Source organism: Manis pentadactyla, chromosome 4 (assembly GCF_030020395.1).
Source record: "Manis pentadactyla isolate mManPen7 chromosome 4, mManPen7.hap1, whole genome shotgun sequence".
In the NCBI taxonomy this organism is placed as follows: Eukaryota; Metazoa; Chordata; class Mammalia; order Pholidota; family Manidae; genus Manis; species Manis pentadactyla.
The window spans coordinates 109,542,646-109,565,999 of record NC_080022.1 but is presented as its reverse complement, the minus strand read 5'-3'; the positions used below and the strand labels follow the sequence as shown (position 1 = coordinate 109,565,999).

At 43.2% G+C, this 23,354-nt stretch overlaps 1 protein-coding gene across 3 annotated transcripts in view; it reads left to right on the top strand.

Moving 5' to 3' along the window:
• Positions 1-23,354, top strand: part of PDZK1 (PDZ domain containing 1) — a 34,641-nt gene that overhangs the window by 5,780 nt on the left and 5,507 nt on the right. Inside the window, exons 1-6 of one of the 3 annotated variants that reach the window (XM_036924399.2) lie at positions 3,722-3,824; positions 16,630-16,841; positions 17,593-17,842; positions 18,868-19,004; positions 19,809-20,004; positions 22,306-22,502. In XM_036924399.2, the coding sequence (XP_036780294.2) occupies positions 16,632-16,841; positions 17,593-17,842; positions 18,868-19,004; positions 19,809-20,004; positions 22,306-22,502 (990 nt within the window). In that variant the 5' untranslated portion in view covers positions 3,722-3,824; positions 16,630-16,631. Of the gene's footprint in view, positions 1-3,721; positions 3,825-16,629; positions 16,842-17,592; positions 17,843-18,867; positions 19,005-19,808; positions 20,005-22,305; positions 22,503-23,354 lie in introns of those variants that run through there. The other 2 variants (XM_036924400.2, XM_057500640.1) reach the window with 2 other exon arrangements.

The following is a 23,354-nucleotide window of genomic DNA, read 5'->3' as shown; positions in this document are numbered from 1 at the left end:
GAACCAGGATTTACAACCACACACCCTCATAGGTGTAAGATAAATTCTAGCCAAAATAAGCAGGCGACGAGAGGCAACAAAGGGCCAGGCAGTTTATTTGAACGCAATCTCTGGGTGATGTTCCTGGGTCTGAAACACAGGCCGGGGAAGTCACGCTCAGCAGGGCAGGCAGCGAGTTTTTAAAGAAGGTAGGGGGAGGCAGAGCATAGATTTACAGCGGCACGAGGATTGGCTAGCCCAAGGCACATTTTTCAGGTTGGGAGTGGGCAGCAGCCGGGGACTTTGGCAAGTCATCAGTGTAGATGTGCTCCCCTCTCCCCCCAGTGCCTTCAACCTTACATTAGGTAGAGTTGCTTTAGGACACATGGTGTTAAGGATCACAGAATCTTAGAGTTGGAAGGGACCCAAGAAACCCTCTATTCCAGTCTCTGTAACAAAAAAGGACATCCTTCTGTAACATGACATGGATGACTGTCAGCCTCTGCTTGAATACCTCTAGAGGAGAGCATATTCCTTCCCTGGATGGTGGGAGGCCTTTTTGTAGAGATGAGTCAACACTACCTAAGGAGACAAATTGGCTCCTTCTGAGCCTGATGATCTTTGGCAGGATATTTATTATAACCAGAATTGAAAATTTCTAATCTATAAAATGGAAATAGCATCTCGTAGTGTCATAATGAGGGTTAAACAGAATAGTGGGTATAAAGACCTACCAGGCACATCAGAGATAATATTGTCTTCCTTTCTATTGATGTCTAGGTCTAAGTAATAAGTAAAATGAGGTACTCTGCTTTGCATTAATCAGATCAGAAACACTTAGAGGCATAAGATTTTTTAAAATCCAAATTTTAATGAGGGCAAATTTCATTCAGTTCAACATTCCACTGGGAAGGGGTTTTGTAATTTTTAAAAATTGCTCATTTCTATTGGATTTTGAACCAATATTGTCTGCATTTCAAGGCCTCTTCTATTTCCAGTCTGAAGTCTTGTGGCTATTTGTTCCATCTGTGCTGGAATGAAGGGCAAGTCTAAGAAGTCTCTTGACTGGGGACTAAGTGTAAGCTCCACTGTGAGGGCTTTCTTTTTATTTTTGTTTTTGTCACACAACTTTTTAAATATTATAAGTTTCAAGAATAAATTTTACTGACTTAGGCTCCTTAATTTAAAAATTAAGGTATTCTTTACATGCAATATAATTCACCTATTTTATGCATACAGGTTGACAAAATTTGGTAATTACAGACAAATGCACAACAATTCCTTCACCTTAAAGTTTCCTTTTAGACCCTTGATTTTAAGGGGGACATTGACAGTTGGGGTGGGGTCCAGGCTGAGATCTCTTTTAATTTTTTTATTGAAGTATTGTTGATATATAATCTATGTTGGTTTCAAATGTACAACACAGTGGTTCAACAGTTACCCACATTATGAAATCCTCACTCCCTCTAGTATGGTTTGTCCATCAACATAGAAAGATGTTACAGAATCATTGACTAAATTTTCCATGCTGTGCTACCATCACAGTGACCAACTTATATTGTGATTGTGAATTTTTGTGCCCCTTTATGCCATCACCTTCTCCACCCACGCAATCCAACCCCTCCCCCGTGGTAACCACAAGTCCCTTCTCAGTGTCTATGAGTCTCCTGCTGTTTTGTTCATTCTGTTCATTCTGTTTTGCTTTGTTTTTATATTACACAAATAAGTGAAATCATATGGTATTTGTCTTTCCCTGCCTGGTTTATTTCACTTAGCATATTACACTCTAGGCCCATCCATTTTATTGCAAATAGCAGGATTTCTTTTTTTTTTTTTCCTATGGCTGAATAATATTCCATTGTGCATGTGTACCATCTCTTCTTTATCCATTCATCTATTGATGAACACTTTGGTTGCTTCCATATCTTGGCTATTGTAAATAATGTGGCAATAAACATAGGGGTGCATATCTTTTTGAATCAGGGATTTTGTTTTCTAAATTCCTAGAAGCAGAATTACTGAGTCATATGGTATTTCTATTGTTAGTTTTCTGAGGAACCTCTACTGTTTTCCACAGTGGTTGCACCAATTTGCATTCCCATCAACAGTGTAGGAGGGTTCCCTTTTCTCCATATCTTTGCCAACACTTATTTCTCGTCTTTTGGATAGTGGCCATCCTAACTGGTGGGAGGTGATATCTCACTGTGGTTTTGATTTGCATTTCTCTGATGACTAGCGATATGGAGCATCCTTTCATGTGCCTGTTGGCCATTTGTATTTCTTCTTTGGAGAAATGTCTGTTCAGGCTCTCCACCCATTTTTTAATTGGTTTATTTGTTTTTTGGTGTTGAGGTGTATGGGTTCTTTAAATATATAAAGAACGTTATCACGATGAGGTCCTGAAGTCATGGAATAGGCAGAACACTTTATGGAATAAGAGGCATTCATTGAGTCCCATAGAAAAGGCTTATGGGGTATATAACTGCCTTTAAATATTTGAAGAGCTGCTTTGTACAATACTGTAAAGAATAGATTTAGTGTAGTTCCAGAGGGAACCATTAGGATTTATGCGCAGAGGTGAGAGCTATTTTAATTCAATGTAAAAAAGAAATTTCTAAAGACAATATAATTCCAACTATTTACAGAGGATGAAGGTAAGTGCAACTCGGAGTTAAAAGTGAATTACTCCAGATCAAACACCTGGGTACTGCAGAGTCAGAATTTGAACCCAGGTGTTCTGATCTTGAATCCAGATTTTCCCCTTCTACGCTTCCACTTTGGAAGATGCACAGGAGGCCCAGGGCACTTAGTGTCAAGGTGGAGATGACCTGGCTTGAGTCAGCTGCTCAGATGTTTGTCATTTTTGACATTTTCCCTCTGAGGGTCATGCCTTTGTTGGGGCAGCTAAGGTCCTGGTAAAACAAGTGACCCTTCCAGTGTGGGTGGAGGAGCACGAGACCACCCTGTCCTCAGCCTGTGGTTTGCATTACCATGCTGCATGGAGCAATCTTCTGTCCTCATTTCTGCAGGTCAGGGAGAAGCCACAGGTTGCCTGTGTGGGTGCTGCTGATAGGCATCAGCTCCTTCCTCAGCGAGGGGTCCAGCACAGGGCACTGCCCACCCGCTGCTGAGGCAGTGCGGGCACAAGCTCGCAGAAATGCCTTCTGCCTTTGCCACTGGGCTTGCCTGAGAGGCTTTGAGCATCTGCAAGGGGAGGGCAATTGTCAGTAGTTTGGGAAATAAACAGAAGACCCTCAGGTGAGGGAGAGAGAGAGTGTAAGAAGAGGAAGGGGGCCTGGGAAGTAAGAGCAGGGACTTTGTAGGCTGAACTAGGGATCCTGTGATTAAGAACTCCCAGGGTGGAGGGGAAGAGGGTGGGCACAGGAGGGGTTTCACCCCATTACTGGGATCTGTGGCCTTCTGCTGGGTGGGGGCTGCCCAGGTTGTGCCCCCGCCATGGGGTACAGTGGAGGTGCTGGTTGTTGGGTGGGTGTCCAGAAGCATCTGTCCAAGAGAGAAGAGGGGAAGGTGCCTAGAGGTGCCACCTCCCTGGCTTTCTTTCCCTCCGTCTCTCCCTCCTCTTCTCTGAGGGGAGGCAGCAGCCCTACATGGCTGGGTGGGCAGGCGGGTCAGAGGGAGGGCTTTTTAGGTCTGCCAGCTCAGGGCCCACCAGCTGGCAGGAAGCAGGACAGAGGTCACTTGAATTCAGACCACAAGTCCCTGTTAAATATATCAACTTTTAAATCAATCTTTGTCCAAAGTCCAGTGAGTTCCAAGACTAGAGCTCACCAGCAGAGAGCGGATTCCTGAGTAAACAGAGTGGCACCTCTTCCTCCCGGGCCCAGGTAAGAGCTGCCTCTGTGTCCCCTGCCTGAGGGTGCCGGCCACCTGGGGCTGAACCACTTTCCTTCCTTTCCTTTTTCCTTTTCCAAGCGGTAGTTGGCTACCCAGGGCAGAAAACAGGCCCCCTAGGGGAGGACCCAGTGCCCGCAGGGCAGTGGTGGGGGGAGGGATCGTGCTCTCAGAGGTTCTCTCTGCCTGTCACGCCCAGGCCCTTGCGGGTTAGGGTCTGCTTGGTGCAGGAGCTGGGAAACTGATCCTCAGAAAAAGTTTTTCCCAGTATTGCCTGGGGGTTTGATGTGCAGCCAAAGAGAGTGAGACGACTGACTTCACAGGTCACCAGACAGGCACTCACAGGGACTTCCCACTGTGCAAGGGCTTTGGGTACCTGAGATTTTCTTCTGGAAGCAGCCCTTAAAGCCTAATTTAATTTTCCCATTGGATTATTAAAAACAGGCATCTCTTCTCTTTTTGTCAAGTTACAGCACTAAGGAATGAGGAAAAACCAGTGGATTTCTAGACTGGCTGAATTTTAAAACAAAGTTCCCCAGGCTCTACCCTCTGCAGTTTCTAAATCTTTGCTTTTCTAACACTCCTTCAGATGATTCTGGTGTGCAGGCAGGCTTGAGAGCCACTAGTAACCTGCTTCCTAAGAAGAGTCAAGGGACTTCAATGTGACTTTCACATAAGGGCTCAGCAGCAAAGGAGACCCCTGACCTGGGCTGGCTCCTCGGAAAGAACACTTTCTCCCTTAGCTGTCCCCACAGTGTGGCACCGAAGTGCGCTCAGCAGTCCCAAGGGTTGACTGTCTCAGGCCACAGGTGTCTAGTCACCTAGAGTCACATGTTCTTTCCTGTAGCAAATAACTCAGGGACTTTGAGTTTGTGTGTTATGACTAAGTAAATTGTTCTTATCTTTGACTCTTTTGTATGTTCTTTGCACCATAAACTATGAAGCTGCTACTAATGATGTTTTATGTTGATAGACCACTGGCTAGACAGCTCCTTCCCCTCCAGGGGAAAGAACACCAGACTGGAATATAAATGACCTGCATTTTGATTTGGTTGTTAGTGATAGGCCGCTAGATAAGTCACTTTGCCACTGGCTGGTTCAATTTCATCATTTATCAAATGAAGGTCTCTTATCTTTCCCCAAGGCTGTACTGAAAATTAAATTATCAATAGGATGTTTTTGAGGGGATTAAAAGCACAAACAAGGTGCTTGCATTTCAAATGCAAGTATCCAAAGGTTCTGTGAGATTGTGGGCAGACAAAAGCTCTCAGTCAGTTAGGAGACCTTGATGCAGTCTTGTCACCTAGTAAGCTTCCCTTCACTCACCTGTAAAGGAGCTGAGACTAGATAATTGCAATGTCCAGCTCAGCCCACCAAGTATAAGGTAGATCCTGCAGCTTTGAAGGCTGACTCCCTCTTGTCATTTGAGGTATGAATTCAAACGTCACCACCCCAAAAGGGGCTTTCCAAATGAGCCCCCCTCCATTCTGCCACTCTGTCTCATCATTCCCAGCTTTTATCATTGGCAATCATGTTGTTTACTTTTTCTTGGCACTCTTGCCAGATATTAAGCATCAGCAGAGCAGGGACCATGTCCTTTGTGTAACCTGCTGTAATCCCAATTCTTAGGACAATACCTGGTGTGGAGCAGATGCTCAGATATTTGAATAAGTGGAAGTTAGTGTGGCAGGGAAGGAGCTGCAAGAATAGAATCAGGATGTTTTGATTAGCTGCTCTTAAGGTGAGGAGGCTTAAGCACTCTGATACTCTCTCAGGTCATGAAACCCATGTGGAAATGGCATCTCTGGTTACATCAGAGGTAAATGATTTTCATATTTATTGCATAGGGATTTGATAATAGTAGCAAGTTAGAGCTAGGTATGTTTTCTTCAAGATCTCAGCAACTCCTTTCCTTGACTCTTCAAGAGGGACTGCTTAGATTTCCTTAATCTCTTTGCCTGGTGGGAACCCTGGCTAAGTGATAAAGAGCATAGGTATTGAAATTGGAAACCTGCATTCCAGAGCAGACATATTCTTACTATTTAAACCTCTATTTCCTCAACAGTTGAATGGGCATAATAGAACCTAGTTCCTAATGTTATGAGTAGTAGAAGGGAAAATGCACGTGGTGCCTAGCACAACTTACATGCTATGGTTCTGATGGTTTTCAGACAGCTTTGTGCTGGGCATGACCCCAGGGAAGGAAGGGACCCAGGAAGTGGTAAGGACTTCAGACAAATAGGGACAATAGCCCCTGTCTATGCCCTATCTGATAAATTGGGAAGATAGCTCTGGAGGGCTGCTTGTTGCCTGAGAAGGCTCCCAGCCTCGGAGGCTCTGTGCCTCACACGACAGGAACACCGAAGCTCTTCTGTCATCTGTGGGACCTCCCTGTCCAACCTGACCTGCTTCTTCGTTCAGCATAGAGCTCTCTCTTCTCTGGGCTTTGTGAACCACTTGGAATGCAGTACAAAACAAATATGAATCCTTGCTGTGGGGAATTTGTGTTCCGATGGGGGAGATACAAACAATTATTAGTACACATACTATATAAGTATGTTGAGAAGGGATATGTTTCTGGGAAAAACTGATGAGGGATAACAAAGCGTGTCTACTCAGGCCAGTTTGGTGCTGCTCAGGAGCAGAGGGGAATGAAGTAGGGCTGAGTTATGCTGAACTGCAGAGCTTGAGCAAGGACTCTGGACTTTTGACTTGAAAGATGTTTTAGAGACTGACATGGTGAGAGCATGATCAGGAGGTTCGTCTCAAGGCAGTGGCTAGGAGAGACTGCAGGCAGGGTGACTCTGGTGCATACAGAAAAAGTGAGGGGACAGAAATGCAAGTTCAAAGGGTCTTGTAAAACAACATGTCAAGTTGCAGGGACACCCTTGTCCCAGCCAGCACTCAGGATGCTTTGGTTATTTTCAGGGACCATTTCCATCAGCAGCATGGGGGAATCCTCTCTCTGAGCGCATCTCTGTTTCCGCACAATATCAACTCCATCTCTCTCCCAACTTGCAGAATTCGTAGATAAGCAAGTCAACTATGAAAGACCTTGAACCGCAGAGTCCTGCCATAGAGGCCAAAGTACTGTTCATGGTGCCTGCAGGTGGGGAGGTGGTATTTGGTACCAGTGGGCAAATGAATTTCGGGATAAGCAGATTCCATTCCTTATCAGAAATGAGAAATGAGAAATGCTCACTGGGTGTGTGATCACTCTGCTCTACATGATTCTCAGTGGAATGCATTTTATTAATTTCCCACATTTGAAATATATTGCTGGCTGAGACCAAACAGTAATTCTTATCACAGTGGGAAACTACAGTTAATAAATACATATTTTAGGACCCTGCTTATCTTTCTTTTTTTGAGACTAGTTCTTTAAAATTGATATACTTAAGTGTTTGAGTTTCCACAGATACTGTTTTTCAAAGGAAGAATCCAGGTGACTTAAATATATTATCTGCAGCAAAGACATAGGATAGGCTCTAGGTAAAATATTTTTGCAGGACAAAATTGAATTGCCTTTATTTCTTCCCTGCTCGAGACATCTGTCAACACCAGCTGAGATACAATGAGATTTCCTTTACGCTGTTGGGAGAAACCACTCTGAAGCAGTCACTGAAAGAAGACACTTCAGCTGACATGAGGCAAAGCCCTTGGTCAGGGCTGATGGCTGTTGGGAATTCTCGGCCTGACGAGCATCTAGTCTTAATATCACACATTCTCCACAGTTGTATTTTTCCAACAAAAGCCTAGTGTTTGGTTTGTCTTACTTATTACACAGATGTGTGCAAATGCTGGAGAAGCTGCATTCCTCCAAGCTTATGGTGTGCAGATAGACCTGCTCAAGCTTCCTTGGAATGTCGCTTTCTCCATGCTGAGGTTCAGTGTTTTATAGACCAGCATGGAGTTTAGAGCAAAATGAGTAACATTTAGGTTGAATGTTTCCCAAGAGCTCATGCCCTCTCTTCCCCTAATGCCTTGATGAAACAAATAATTTATTCTATGGTTACATCCTAGATTATACAATCGAATATCCCTCCATTGTCACCATTACAAGAGTTAAACCTTCTTCACCTGCTATCTTGCTTGCTTAGTTTTTTATGGCTTGTGTTGGTTATATAAATGCCTTTGAGTAGAGCCTCTGTTTTCTTTGTAGTCTGATACTGATTTGATTCCTAACTACTATTAAATAAGATAGTTCTGGGTCCAGAGTACTCCTGACTAATGGCTGTAGATTATTGTATGTATAAAATAATCTTACTACTACCCTGGACTTTGGGAGACAGGCAACGAAGACAGCATCTGGTCCCTTTCCCCTGATGGTAGTCACTGCACCTGGCGGTCACTGACGCAGCCCCCTCCTGTTCCCCACCTCTAGGCAGAATCCTGTTTCTCCCACACACTCTCGCTTATCTTTTGGAAATTCATTGATGCTGTCTAGTGAGTGAGGCTTTTCACTAATTACTCCCTGGCTACTGGTATCCATATCTGGGCCAGATGCCTGTATATAATAGTTCCCTTACTCCATCTTCTCCACCCTTATCTGCTCCTTGGGTCTCTTGCCTGCTGTACGTTGTGCTCACATCTGTTAGAGCTCATCTGCTGTAGGAGTTGGGTCTCTCTGGCTAGCTTAAGTTCTATAAAAGCTCCCCAGAATCTTATGCATCCTTGATATGTGTCATTCAGTTCTGTTTTTGTAATTCCCTTGCTTTCATACTTACGTGATACTTCTGTGAAATCTGAGTTCAGTATTTGAGCTTTCTTTCATGGGGAACAAAGTCTTCAGCCCTGACTTTTCAGCAGCTAAAATAACTTTGAAGAGGTGACCCGGAGTGATCACTCACCAGGCAGAGAATCTGTGACCTGACAGTCAAGGTGCCCGCCCATCCGTAGTCCCTCATTCATCTATTCTTCTGTGCTTCAGAAAGGAAATCAGGAACACAGCTCAGATGTTCTCTCAGGAAATGCAATTCCTACTACATCAGGACTCCCACCAGGTGACAGGCATGGATTGGGCTTCTTTGCTCCAGATACTGTACTTAGATGTGGCACATGTTCTAGTTTAAGTGTGTCCATATACATATCCTATTCTGGGTGTATTTGTCTTCAACTCAAAATTAAGGAAGTCACCTATGTTCTCACAGCTAGCAAGTGGTGACACTGGGATTAAAAACTGCATTTAGCTTTGAAACTCTTGTTCTTTCTAATGTATATTTCACCTAGACTAGAACTCTGGGGGAAGATGGAAATAAAAATACACATTTCCTTCACATTATCCACATACCTATATAGCCTCTTTAGACTTTTTGTTCCTGGAAATTATTCTGTCTAAAGATCTTTTACAATTACTTTTCCTGTGTCAATTCCTTAATTTTTGAAACTGTTCCTTCAGTTTTGAAATAGCTGTCAGCTTTTTAAAATGGAAATATTTTGCACAATCTAGATTTCAGGTTCTTTTGAAAAATTGTAGGATGTGGCGCATGGGGCTCTTGTCCCCTCTCCCCGTTCATCCTACTGAGCCAGTTCCTGAAACACTTCATCTTTCTGATCCCTCCCTTTTGGCTTCTCTTACCTGCTAAGTCACATCTGTCTAGCATTCCAGTGCTGTGCTCGTTGTAAACACAGAAATCTTCATCTCCTAACCTGCTGTTTTTTAAACATGTCAAATCCCGACTTGGGGAAAAACTTAACAATTTCTATTCTTGATATAAATTATGGTGAGAAAAAGCCATGATAAACCATGCTGATTGGTCTGCTATAAATTTATGAGATCTATCCATCTAATGTAAAAAACATATTTAACGTAGATTGTTTCTTAGAAAACTTTATTCAGTTGTTGATTCATTTTAGTTAAATGATCCTGTGGCTATTGGAAATTCATTTTGCCAGTGGTTACACTGCCAGCCGGGGGCTCAATTCTGTTTAGTTTACATGGAGTTTCTTAACATTTTGAAATAGCTGTCAGCTTTTTAAAATGGGAATATTTTGCATAATATAGATTTCAGGTTCTTTTGAAAAATTGTAGGATGTGGCACACGGGGCTCTTGTTCCCTCGGCAGCAGCTCACCCACAGGCCACCCCTGGCCAGCTTCACTGGTTTATCTGTTTGAACCCAGTGGATACTTTGGTTCATAGTCTCAAAATTCCTGATTTGTTTCAATTACTTTGCAGGAAAGATTGAAGCTGAGGGAAGTGGCCTTATTTTCCTCTTTATCTCATTTTTCCCACTCTGTCCTGCCCCAGTAGAAGTGTGCATTTCATCAAGGCAACCCATTTCTCATACTTTCCCTAGTCAGTCCTTGATATACAAACATGATAATTTTCTTAACATTAAAAATAAAATTATTCATCAACCCTGCTTTCCCCTCAAATGCCACCAACTCTCTCATTTATCTGTTTCAAGATGTATCTACATATATGGCCTCTGTTACCATTCACTTGCTTCTTAGTTCCTTACCTGTCCTGGACTCCCATTTTCTAAACTGAGTGGCATTTTCTATTTTCATGCTCTTTACCTCTCAGCATCATTTCACATTTTAACTATCTTATCTTGGAATTCTTTAGTTTTGATTACATTGTAAAATCATGGCCTTCTGATTATTCCCTCTCTGCTTCACTTCTTGTCACCTGGACACAGGTGTTTCACAAGGCTTTACCCTTGGCCCTCTTCCTGCATGTTCTCACTCATGGGCTTCGCCTGGTACCTAGCCATGCACACTTAGCCCATCATCTCCAGAGCTCGAGGCCCACACTTGAAACTTCCTTCAGGGTGTTCTGCCAAATCCTCTGATTTAAACCCACCTAAAAATGACTTTGCCATCTCATTCCTCACGACCACACCATCTTTAATGGTATCAGTTTTCTGCCAGTCACCAAGGCATGTGCTTGGCTTTCTTTGACTCCTTCCCTTTCCAGCACCCAGCCCAAGTGGGCAGCTTTACTTGGAAGATGTATTAGCCTCCTAGCTGTCATAACAGACTACCACAGGCTGGCTGGCTTCACACAGTTCTAGAGGCTGGAAGTCCACAGTAAGGGGTCAGCAGGTGTGGCTTCTCCTGAAGCTTCTCTTGCTGGCTGGCCGGTGGCTGCCTTCTTGCTGTGTCCCCACATGGCTTTTTCTCTGTGTGCATGCAATCCGGTGTCTCTTCCTCTCCCTCCAGTCCTATTGGATTTGAGTCCACCCTCCTGACCTTATTTAACCTTAATTATCTCTTTGTAAGGCCCTGTCTCCAAATCCAGGCACATTAGGGGTTAAGGCTCCAACATATAAATTTGGGGAGGGATTCAATTCAGTCCATAAGAAAGAGGAGTCTAGGGCTTGAAGTAGAAAAGGTATCAAGGTTGGTTCACAGAAAAAACTGAGCTAAGGTAATGAAATCAGGGAAAGTATACAACTGGCCCTTATGGAATTGTGATGAGCTAAGTGGCTTTAAGATCGCTTCCCTCCCACCTGTGGCTCCTGCCCTGGGTAGGCTTATGAGCGTTCATGCCCAGAATGTTTTTTAATCAGCTATTTACACATAAAACAATTAACTTAGAACAGAGGCCTTTTTGATGTACAGGGTGACAGGGCAACCACAATTTGCCAACAAGTCTCATCAACATCAGGATCTAATGAAATGAAGTTTCACTCCTTCCCCAACTAGCTCTCTGAGCAAAGTCCTGCAATTTCCCACCCCAAACACACAAACTGAGGGGAAAATGAGACTTCTACCTAGCCTCAGTCAACTAAGCTGAACACTTCTGGCTGTTCCAGTCTTCTTATGCAGTCATAGCCCCTGAGGAACTGCTGCTGGCCCAACCCCCGCCACTGTGCAGAGCTGCTGGTGAGGGCGGCTGTCTGCTCAGGATCATGTATAGGCCCATGTTGATGGCTGGCGGCTGAGAAATCTTGGTCAGACTTGGGCTCAGAAGGGCCCTCTGGGTCTCACTAGCTATTTCTTTCCTTTGGAAAATAGTCCAGTGGCTTCAATTGTTTCTTCCCTGGTCACATCCAGGGGTTCCACCTTCTCCTGTTACTGCTGAGCCTTCCCAACTTCTAAAGTGTACATAATTTTTCTTGACCATGGGCAGATTATTCTCCTTCCTGGTAGCAATAATCTAATCCTTTTGGAGGAAGGTGCAGTCTAATGGTATGATTACTCATTAAGACTGATTTTAAAAAACCTCAGCTCTCACCCTTGAGTGTTTCCTGTCCACCAGCCAGTACTTTGTTCTCTTTCCTACAAAAAGCAACTTTGTTGTCAAAAATCGACTTTTTTCTCAGAGTTCAGAAACGTTACAGTTTTCTTTGGTTTCCAATATTTTAGTTTGGCTATTGGAACTGGGTAGTGAAGCCAGCTGGAATCAGTGGATTCCAGCACCAGATGATGGATGATACAGTATTATAGAATTCCGCAGGCCTCCACTGTTTACACATCTATGCACTACAGGCTGATCTCTGGATTTTCTCAGGAAGCAGAAAATGTGAGTAGGGGCAAAAGAAACAGGAAACTGTATCCTTAAATACAAAGATCCTTCCTAGGTAGGCCCTGTGTTCGAGTACCAAGCATCCTCATCATGGAGCAGTGACAGATTCTTGCTGAAGTGACTGATTTCAGCCCTGATTTAGGGGCCAGTGTAACAGCAGGATGTGGACTAGACAGACCCAGGACTAGAGCTGGACCAGAGCCCAGCACTCCTGACTCTCAGTTGAATCCTCTCTCGGCAAGAAGGCAAAGGAAATAAATAGTTTTAGGGCCCCAAGGGTCCCATGTAAGGCCGGGTGTTTGGGGTTCTGATCAGTTTCTCCACTGGGACGGTTTAAGGTGTTAAATGTTTCATGGGTTTGGTGACGGCACCAGCAATGGTCCTTTGACAGTGGAGTTGCAGTTGCAGGGAGGGCGGGTCTGGTGGCAGGCGGCAGCTGGGGGCTGGGGCAAGAGCGGTTCCCTGAGTAGCGTGGGAGCATGTCCTCCCTTGTGACCTGGCTCTCATTCTCTGGGCTTCAACCACAGATGTGAAGAGACCTTGAGCACCAAGCCTTCAAAAGACACAAGTGCAGATCCGAGTGATGACTGACTGGATGGAAATTTTAACCACGCAAACAACTTGAGATTTTGCCACTAAACAGTGATTTGTCTTTCCCTGTATGTTGGGCTTTTAGGTCTTGATTGAGGCACAGGGGCGCTTTGCCTCTTTCTCCCTCTCAGACACGGGCCGAGTCCTTCTAGCGAGGTTTCAGTATCAATGTGCAACCGACCTACAGAGGAAGAGATTAAGAGCCTGTGGTTGACACCAGTTTGCTCCATTTTAGGTGTCGGTGCCCTAGAAATGAGTATTCATATGCTGATCACAAACAGCCTCATCTCTTAATGAAAACATAGCATCTAATGGTCTTTATTTTGATTACAAAGACATGTTTTGGATTTTGTAGGATTTGGTTGAGGTTTCTCTATAATTACGCCAAATTTTAGAGGTAATTTTTCTTTCAAGCCTTTTCAGCCCTGTGAAATTGAGAGTTGATAAAGATCTAGAGGTAAGTCTGGACATAGATGTAGATTTGAGTTGGGAAAATGGAATTGATTCTCGTGGGCTAAAAGATCAGCAGAGGAGCAAAAGTGAAAGGCAGAGGGGCCGTACACAGGGGCCTGCATGTGAGGAGAGCCCACTCTGGCGACGCCCTAGTCTCCTGACTCCCTTCTGTGCCCCTTTCCTCCCAAAGCGGCATCTTCCTGGCAGTTATTCATGAAACCGCAGGCTCTCTGAGGCTCCCCCTGTGGAGGGGCGACCATGGAGATCTGGTTTGCTCTCCTCTCCCCTTGTGACTCAGTGGGGAGGGCTCAGGGCCGGGGCCTCTTGAGAGAGAGAGAGCGCCTGAAACACTGTTGATTTCTTATTTTCTTGGCTGTTTAGGCATTCCTGCTGCTGGTGGCATGGCCTCCATCTGCTGAGACGGCATGAAATGGCTAAGCCAGCAGGCAGTGGGAGGCTTCCCTCCAGGTTGGCTCTCCATGTCTGTGACGCGTAGTTCAGGGATGGCCACCTCCAATCACCGTGGCGTGACCTCCAGGGAGCCTGGAGCGCACTGGCTCTTCTCCACCCTGTGCCCTCCAATCCCTGTGTGGTCATCTGCTCTTGCTCTAGGACTGAGGGCAGTTTATTCTCTGAGTTTGTGGCAGATCATTGTGCTGAAGGGAGCACAGGGTTCGCCCTGTGGGTGTTAAACCAGCGGAGTCCAACTTGCTGCTGTTGGGCCCCTGCCTTACAGCAGCAGTTCTGGCCTCCATTCTTATTCTCCTATGAAAGGAAAGCTTAAGCCAGGAGGACCTGGGGACACTAGCAGGGGTCTTTACTCAACTGGGCGCCAAAACCCCAGTTTTTGAGTTGGGTTTCACGCTGTCCTTTCCTCCTCCTGTGGCCCAAGGCCTTGTGCCTGCAGTAAGGCTGAAGGAGGGGGCAGGGTGGGTGGGAACAGAAGCTGCTTCAAGAGGGAGAAATGTGACCTGGCCTAGGAATCCTTTCTCTATTAGGCATCCCTACTCTGCTCTGCCCAGAGCTTCAGGGTCTGAGTGTGAAACCCTTTTTTTTTTTTATCTCACCTACGATGTATCGGGCCAGCTCTGAGGCCTGGCTTCTCTGCTCTTTAATTGTTTGAAGTCTTCCTTGTCCTGTCCTACCTCATCTGACTCCTACTGATCTTCAGGTCTTGGAAAAATCATTCTTCCAGGAAGCCACTCTTCTTTTTAAAATATTTTTAATTGAAATACAGTTGATACACAATATTATATTGGTTTCAGATGTACAGCATAGTGATTCAACAACTATATACATTACTAAATATTCACAATAGAAGTAACTGCAGTCTGTTAATATACAAAGTTATTACAATATTATTGACTATATTTCCTATGCTGTACTTTCATCCCTGTGTCTATTTTATAATTGGATGTTTGTACCTTTACCTATTCATCTATCCCTCCACTCTCCTCCCCTATGGCAGCCATCAGTCTCCTCTCTGTGCTGAGTTTATTTCTGTTTTGGTTATTCAGGTTTTATTTTTAAGATTCCGCATATAAGTGAAATCATATGATGTTTGTCTTTCTCTGTCTGACCTATTTCACTTAGCATAATACCCTCTAGGTCTATCCATGTTGTTGCAAATGGCAAGGCTTCATTCTTTTTTATGGCTGAGTAATATGCCATTGTATATATGTACTATATCATTTTTTGGATATTTAAAAAATTGAAGTATAGTTGATATACAATATTAGATTGGTTTCAATTATACAACATAGTGATTCAACATTTATGTACATTATTAAATCCTCATCCCAACTAGTATAGTTACTGTCAACATAGAAAGATATTACAGAACTCCTGACTATATTGTCTATGCTGTACTTTCATTCTCGTGACTAATTTATATTGATTGAGATTTTGTGCCTTTTTATCCCCTTCACCTAATTCACACACCCACCTCAGCCCCTCCCCCATGGTAACCACCAGTCACTTCTCAGTGTCTATAAGTCTACTGCTATTTTATTCATTTTGTTTTGTTTTTAGATTCTACATATAAGTGCAGACACATGGTATTTGTCTTTTTCTGCCTGGCTTATTTCACTTAGCATAATACCCTCTAGGTCCTTCTATGTTGTCACCAAAGGCAGGATTTATTTCTTTTTTAAGGCCAAATAATATTCCACTGTGTCTACTTACCATCTCTTTTTTTTTAGATTAAAAAAAATTTTTATTTTACCAAATGTACATCACAGTGGTTCAACAGTCACCCTCCCCGCTTCCCTGTCCACTCCCCTTCCCTTGGTAACCATTAGTCACTTCTCAGTGTCTATGTCTACTGCTGTTTTGTTTCTTCTGTTTTACTTTGTTTTTATATTCCACAAATAAGTGAAATCATATGGTATTTGTCTTTCTCTGCCTGGCTTATGTCACTGAGCATAATACCCTCTAGATCCATCCCTGTTGTTGCAAATGTCAGGATTTTTCTTTTTATGGCTGAACAATATCCCATTGTGTGTATGTACCACATCTTCTTTATCCATTCACCCATGATGGACACTTAGGTTGCCTCCATATCTTGGCTATTGTAAATAATGCAGCAGTGAACATAGGGGTGGGTGCATATATCCTTTCAAATCAGGGATTTTATTTTCTTCGAGTAAATATGTAAAAGTGGAGTTATTTGGTCTATACCACATGTTCTTTATTCATTCCTCTATCGACAGACTCTTACGTTGTCCAGGAAGCCATTCTTAATTCTTCCCACCCAATTCTGTATTCCCAAGACACTGCTATATTCTCCCTTATCACTCTATTCTTCCCTAGCATAACATTCATCACAAGTTATTGTAAAAATATTTTCTTCCCAATATGAGAGTAAATTATAGATTTGTCTTATACACAGTTTTATCCCCAGTGATGAGAACTTGGCAGGCTCTTCAAATACTTTAATGAAAGAGGGCTTGTATTTTCTTAAAAGTTTTAGGTCATGTGTTTGGACCTAATTTCTTGAGGTCAGGGGACAAAGAGGAATTTGGTTTTGGAGCTATTGATATTGAGGCATCTGTGTCCAGAACCATCTGAATACAGGGTCTGAAATTCAAGTGAAGAGGCTATCCTTAAGGAAAAAATTGGAAATCATTAGCAAGTCATGGAAGTGGGCCTCCCCAGTGTTGCTAACGAAATAGTCTAGATCTGGTATGATTAGAATAGATTACAGGAGATGGAGGACAGGGTTCCCACTCCAATTAGATTTTCTTTCTCATGGATTTATCCATTTGTTTTTCGTAACAGAAATGGTCTCCACCTTCAACCCCCGAGAATGTAAGCTATCTAAACAAGAAGGACAAAGCTATGGCTTCTTCCTGCGAATTGAGAAGGACACTGATGGCCACCTGGTCCGGGTGGTTGAGAAGGGTAGCCCAGCAGAGAAGGCAGGTCTCCAGGATGGAGACAGAGTTCTTAGGATCAATGGTGTCTTTGTGGACAAGGAGGAGCATATGCAGGTGAATGGGGCATCTGGGTACATTCAAGATCTCTTCATCCCCCACACCTGCTTATCATTTTTGGGATCAATGACGATGTCCTGGCTGCCATTGGCAGGGCAGAACACTTTTATGACTGTACTTACTGCTGGCTAGTCAAGTCTCCTACAACTAATAAAAAATTGTAAAAATCATTCCCAGATTTGAGTAGTGTCAGGCCTACTATGCATTACATGTTTGCTATATGCCAGGAACTATCCTAGGCAATTTCATATAATTTTTTGTTAAATCCTCATCACCACCCATGAGTTACATGTTACCACTTCACAGATGAGGAAGTGGAGGGTCAGATAACTTAGCCTGCTAATGTGTTCATGTGGTGAATATATGGGAGGGTCTGACCTTGCCCCAGTTCTGCCTGCCTCCAAACAGGTGCTCGTTTCACTGCACCCTTCTGTCTTCAAAGGCCCAGGAGGACCTGCTGTGCTCTAGGACAGCATTCGTCCCTAGAAAGGACCGGTTCTCGTAGGAGTCCCCGAGGCTGGAGTAGCACCACGCTCTAGATTCTAACAGTGCTGAAGGCTGAGCATAATCTGCACTTGGATCTCTGGAGGGCTGTGGTGGAGATGGCTGGGGCACTATCTTCTATTTTGGTGTTGGAGGTCAGCTATCAGAATCTCCAGAGCCAAATATGAGCCAGATGGTGAACATCCCCTCTGGAGAATAACAGAGGGTTATTAGTTAAAGTCATCTTTTTCTTTCTTCTGCCTAGGTTGTGGATCTGGTCAGAAAGAGTGGGAATTCAGTGACTTTACTAGTTCTGGATGGGGATTCCTATGAGAAAGCCATGAGAAAACGAGTAGACTTGAAAGAGGTGGGTCAAAGTCAGAAGGAACCGAGTCTGAATGATAAGAAACTGCCCCCTGTCATGAATGGAGGAGCGCAGACTTGGACCCAGCCACGGCTCTGCTACCTAGTGAAGGAGGGGAGCAGCTATGGCTTCTCTCTGAAAACTATCCAAGGTGAGCCTGAGGGTGGGGTGTGGACAACAGTCCAGAAGAACTGTATTTGCTGTCAGTTAATGACTTCTCTTGACTAACTTTTCAGTTGCCATGGATATTCAACAGCAGCTTCTCTTTCCTCCTTGGCCCTTCCCTTGCTTTCATATTATTTTTTGTTAAATAATATATGAGGACACTGGACAGCAGCACAGTGGGGCAGGGGACACTGGGCACTCCTGTCCCCCAGTATGTTTTAGGCTGAGCCTTTGAGGCCAGGGCATTAGAGAGCTGATGCTTCTGTTACTCTTCTCTAGCCTCCTTAGGGTGAGGGTAAGGGGAGAATGGAGAATAAGAGGCAAGAAAAAGGAGGCTTTTCAGATAATAGCTACTTTTCAATAAGAATGGTATCTCTTTTCATCTCTCAGAGTATCTGAGTGGTCATTAATTTATTCAACAAATTCTTGAGCACCTATTGATGATTTTTCTAGTCATTTGTAAGTCCTCATGAAGTGACCCTTGGCCTAGGAATTTGAAAGAATGTGAAGCACCTCAATCATACCACCTACTAATGTGGACTGATGTATTTATGCATGCTTTCCCCTCCCTCCTGTGCCTCTAGCCTCATTAATCTGCACCAGTGAGATTTACTGGTACACTGGCATGTGATTGTTGGTGATAGTACTAATTAAAGAGGACAGAATAGAGCAGATGCCTTCTAATTCTACAAATGTGAAGCAAGGGCGTATAATACAATGATGCACCATGTGTCTGATTTGGTATTTTTCTGGTTCAAGAGGCCAGTGCCACCTGAGATTCCTTCCTTGCATTTAGTTGGACGCAGACATTCTATTTAAATCAACAAAAACCAGCTGAGTAATGGCTGTGTCAAGTTTTGTGCTAGGAACTATAATTGTAATTTTAGATCAGAAACCAAAGTGTATTTGAGTTAGCCTCACAACTGGAAGTTCTAATTTGCGTTATTGGAAAACCCTTTGCTGTTGGACTTTCTATATAACAGAGTCTAACTTGTTCATCTACTCTTTCAGGCAAAAAGGGCGTGTACATGACTGACATAACACCTCAAGGTGTGGCTAGGAAAGCTGGGGTCCTGGTTGATGATCACCTGATTGAAGTGAATGGAGAGAATGTGGAAAATGCCAGCCATGTGGAAGTGGTTGCAAAGGTATATCCCAAAGGTGTCACTTTCTTATCTTTCACTCTCCTCTCATTGGAAGTGATGGAAAGACAGGCATGGTAGTTTGTGATGAACGGAATCTAATCCTTTGTACTGAGAGCAAACAGACTCACTAGCAGTATGAGCAGTGTTTATAGTTTTGGAGTAAGGCCTTTGATACTTCCATGTTATCTGAGAAGAAAAGTGTTGTAAAGAACCGTTAACTTTATCTTTTGAATCTTATTTGTACTCAGTTGGGAGTCCCCTCTGAATTCATAATAAATTCAATGTGGAGATATTACTAAAATATTTTAATGCAAAATGGAAGATAGCCAGTGTGGCCATGAATACAGAGGTACACATGGGGAGTTTTGGAAGACCTGTTACCCCAAATCTTATGACTGAGCATGGTTCCACGACATGGAAAACACTCTGAGATTTTCCTTTGAGGTCATATGGAACCTTGAAAATTGGCCAACTTTATCTTCTCTTGGTAGAATGATCTTTCAAAAACCTTCATTTTCTTTTCCAAACTCCTTTTCTAGTCTTTAAAAAAGTACCTTTCTGGGTTTTCTGAATTCCAGTTTTCACTTGGGTTAAGTTAACGTCTGTGTGGGTGAAGTCATACCTAACAAAGGAAAAACAACAGTAGACATGGAAGTGATAGGAAAGAATATTATAGCTTTAATTCAGGTCTTACATCCCATATTTGCTGTTGAATGTAGACTGTGTGCCTCTATATAATAACTTTCCTATTTCCTAGCATTGTTCTAAGAGATTGATATTGGTCTTCACCTGTGTGTGTAATTCCAGGTGAAGAAGTCTGGCAGTTGTGTAGTGTTCCTGCTGGTAGACAAGGAAACTGACAAGCACCATAGTGAACAGAAGATAAAATTCAAGAGAGAAACAGCCAGCTTCAAGCTGCTACCACACCAGCCTCGGATTGTGGAGATGAAGAGGGGAAGCAATGGCTATGGTTTCTATCTGAGGACAGGTCCAGAACAGCAAGGTAAGGCACTGCAGCAGAAAGCCTGGCAGTGTGACCATCCAATTCTTCACCCCTCTCTGACTCCAGAGTTCCATTAGGCCCCCAAACCCCCACCAGATATATGATGGGACAGTAAGAAACTAGAAAGCATAGCTGGGTCAGTTTTCAAGTCATAGGGGGACCTAATGAAGGCCATCCCAAGGTTCCCACAGCAGAATGACAAGGAATTTGGGATCTGGGAAGTAGTAATGCTGGCAAATTGGTTCTCTGGGGGAAAAAAAAGTAACCCCAATTTGTAGTATTTGTTGATTTTTGTGGTGTAATTACTCCCACCATGTCTGATTTCAAACTCTAACATGCTGTCACAAGATGCCAAGTTGAGAAGTATTGCACAGAATTGGTTCTCATGAACTGGTGTGAACCAGCTTCAACACACCATTAGATATGAGGCAGAGGTGTGGGTCGGGATCTGGGACTCAAACAGAACCAGGAGGCTTTCTGATGCCTTGTAACTCAACAAGGAAAGAACAATGGTCCTCTGAGGGAAGCTGAATACAAAAAAAAAATATGGGTTCAGGCCTTGCAAACTGTTATTTACCAGAAGTTACTATCTTCTTTTCATTATACAGTTTACATTAATTCGTCAAATTAATTTGGTTCATATTATGTAAAAACATCTTCAGGGCGTTTGATGATATCAAGTGAATCAGACAGGAATTCCTCAGTCCAGGAGCCTCTTACTTGTAGAGGAGATAAGATACGTGTCCCTAACTGAGGATAGATTAATATAGGGTGGATAAGGTACTATGGGAATCCAAGGTTGGAGCAAGCTTTCCTCACCAAAAAGATACTGCAAGGCCTCACAGTCAAGGTAACACTTGATCTCAGGCTTTGTAGTATGAATAGAATTTGGACAAGTAGATGAAGCAGGGACATGGAAGGCCATTCCATGAAGATAGGATACAGTTTGATTGGCAACTAATGTGTAGCACTGTAACCAAGTTAGAGAGGTAGGTTGGTGAGAGAAGAGGAATGACCTTTAATGCTAGGTTGAGTAGTTTGGATGGTTCTCTAGTTAATGGGGAGTTATAATTTTTTAAGCTGTGTGACAGAGAAGAAAATAATTAAGCCTATAGTGTCTTGGGGGCTTTACAAATCTCAATTACTCCTAATACTTCTGCAAGAACTGCTGAAATTGAGGTCTTGGAGAAGATACAGTAATTATTATAAGGTCAAATAGTTAGTTGTGGTATAACTGGGATGAAATTCAGGTGTTTAGTTTCAGAGCCCATGCTCATGCTGTTGACCTGGGGAGTGACGGCCAGACACTGCATCAAGATGAATCTGAGGGCAGGTCTATAGCAGAGAAGACAAGGATTAGGGAAAGAGAGCAACTGGTAAGGTGCTGTAGGAGTTTTGGTAGAATTCAAGGCAGGAACTAATGCAAACTGCACTTAGGGTAGAGGAAGTAGGACCAAGTAAGAGGAGATACATACTGAGGTAGCATCGGGCACTTAGCAGTTGACTAGATATAGGGAGCGAATGCCGATTCTTCAGTTGCCAAGTGTCACTGATGGGCACGATGGTGCTCCCCACTAACAGGTGATGAAGAAGAGGGGCTTTGGGTAGGGAGAGATGGGTGGGCAGAGATGATTTTTAGTTTCTATACATTACATTTGAAGGAACTACGAGATATCCAGTTGGAGATGCCCAGCGGCTAGATGGAAAAGAGACTGGAGTTTGTTAAAACAGTGTGAGTGATAAGAAATGTGTGAGAGACATAGTGGCATCTGGTGAAGATAGTTCAAGTTAGGACAAGGCTAAAGACAACATCCTTGAGGTGTGCACACACAAACGCATTCACAATAAAAAATATGCAGTTGCTACTAAAATGCCAGCATGGGTTTCCTGGGAGCTGAATTCCTTGGTTCTGTTCATTCTTGCCTTCCTCCTTTTTTATGGCTTAGCTTCTATGTAAGATGTATGGATGCAAGTAGGCCCGCTGACTTCCTTGGAACTTGCTGACCCTTGACACTTGCATGCTCTTCTGTCAAGATCGAATCTCAGATGCTTTCAGTAACATGACTTATTTCTTTAAGACTCTTTCATTATATATGGCTAGGTTTGTTTCTGGAGAGGGCTTTGTGCAGGAAATGGGCTGGATTGGGTGCTTTAGAGGCTACCTAGGATGCCAGTGAGAGGGACAGTATCTGTACTCAGCAGGCCTTTCATATCTATTTTATAAGGGCCTTGTGTTATAGCAGTAATTCCAGTTTGTTTTTTTAGGGGTCTTTCTCATTATTTTTTTTTGGGGGGTGGTAGGTCAAATCGTCAAGGACATAGATTCTGGAAGTCCAGCAGAGGAGGCTGGCTTGAAGAACAATGACCTGGTAGTTGCTGTCAATGGCGAGTCTGTGGAATCCCTTGATCATGACAGTGTGGTGGAAATGATTAGAAAGGGTGGAGATCAGACTTCACTACTGGTGGTAGATAAAGAGACTGACAACATATATAGACTGGTAAGTAATATAAGACCACATATTCATGCATTCAGCTCAGGTCCATTCACTCATGCCCTCAAACTTTGGCTAAGTTACCACTTTGATCTTCATACTGGAAGGGGCATAACAATTATCATTAAGGCTGCAGTGAAGCTCAAATTGTTACTGGTAAGAGAATGCCAAGTGATTGGCACATGACTTTTAAGCCCTTAGATTCAAGATTTTGAAAGAATTTGCAAATATAACTGCAGAGTTACTCTTGGTGATCTGAGGAGAATCTATACTTGGAATTTGGCAGATGTAGCCCAAATTTCCTAAATAGGAAACAATGGACTTTATAAACTGTAGACCAGTAAGTCCCATTAATCCCATGTAAACGTCACAAAAGGATTATTAAACAGCTGGCAAGCCTTAGCAAGGTAGAACATAGATTCACCAAGATCAAGTGTGTCAAACTAACTTTATTTCCCCATAACTCTTAATCAGAACAGTTATTATCTGCATGATTTAAGCTTTTTACAATATTTTTATTTTATCAGAAGAACTGAGATTCAGTGTATCTTAAAAGACATTTGGGGGCCTTCTAAGTACCATCTGCCTTGCTAGGTATTGGTCACAAAGATAACAAAGATAAACTTGTTCTATGTGATATATAAAAGTAGTATCCAAAGGTACATAAAGGATACAGAGGGAGGAATGATATGGGTGGTGGTGGTGGTATTAGTTCCTTCTTGTAGACTGAAAAATTGAAGCTTACAGAGACTGATGGATTTGCTAGTCACCCAGCTTAGTAAAGACTGAAGCCAGTATTTGAACTCAAGTTTTTAATTCATTATACCAGATACTTTCTCAGCACAGTTTGATTGGATA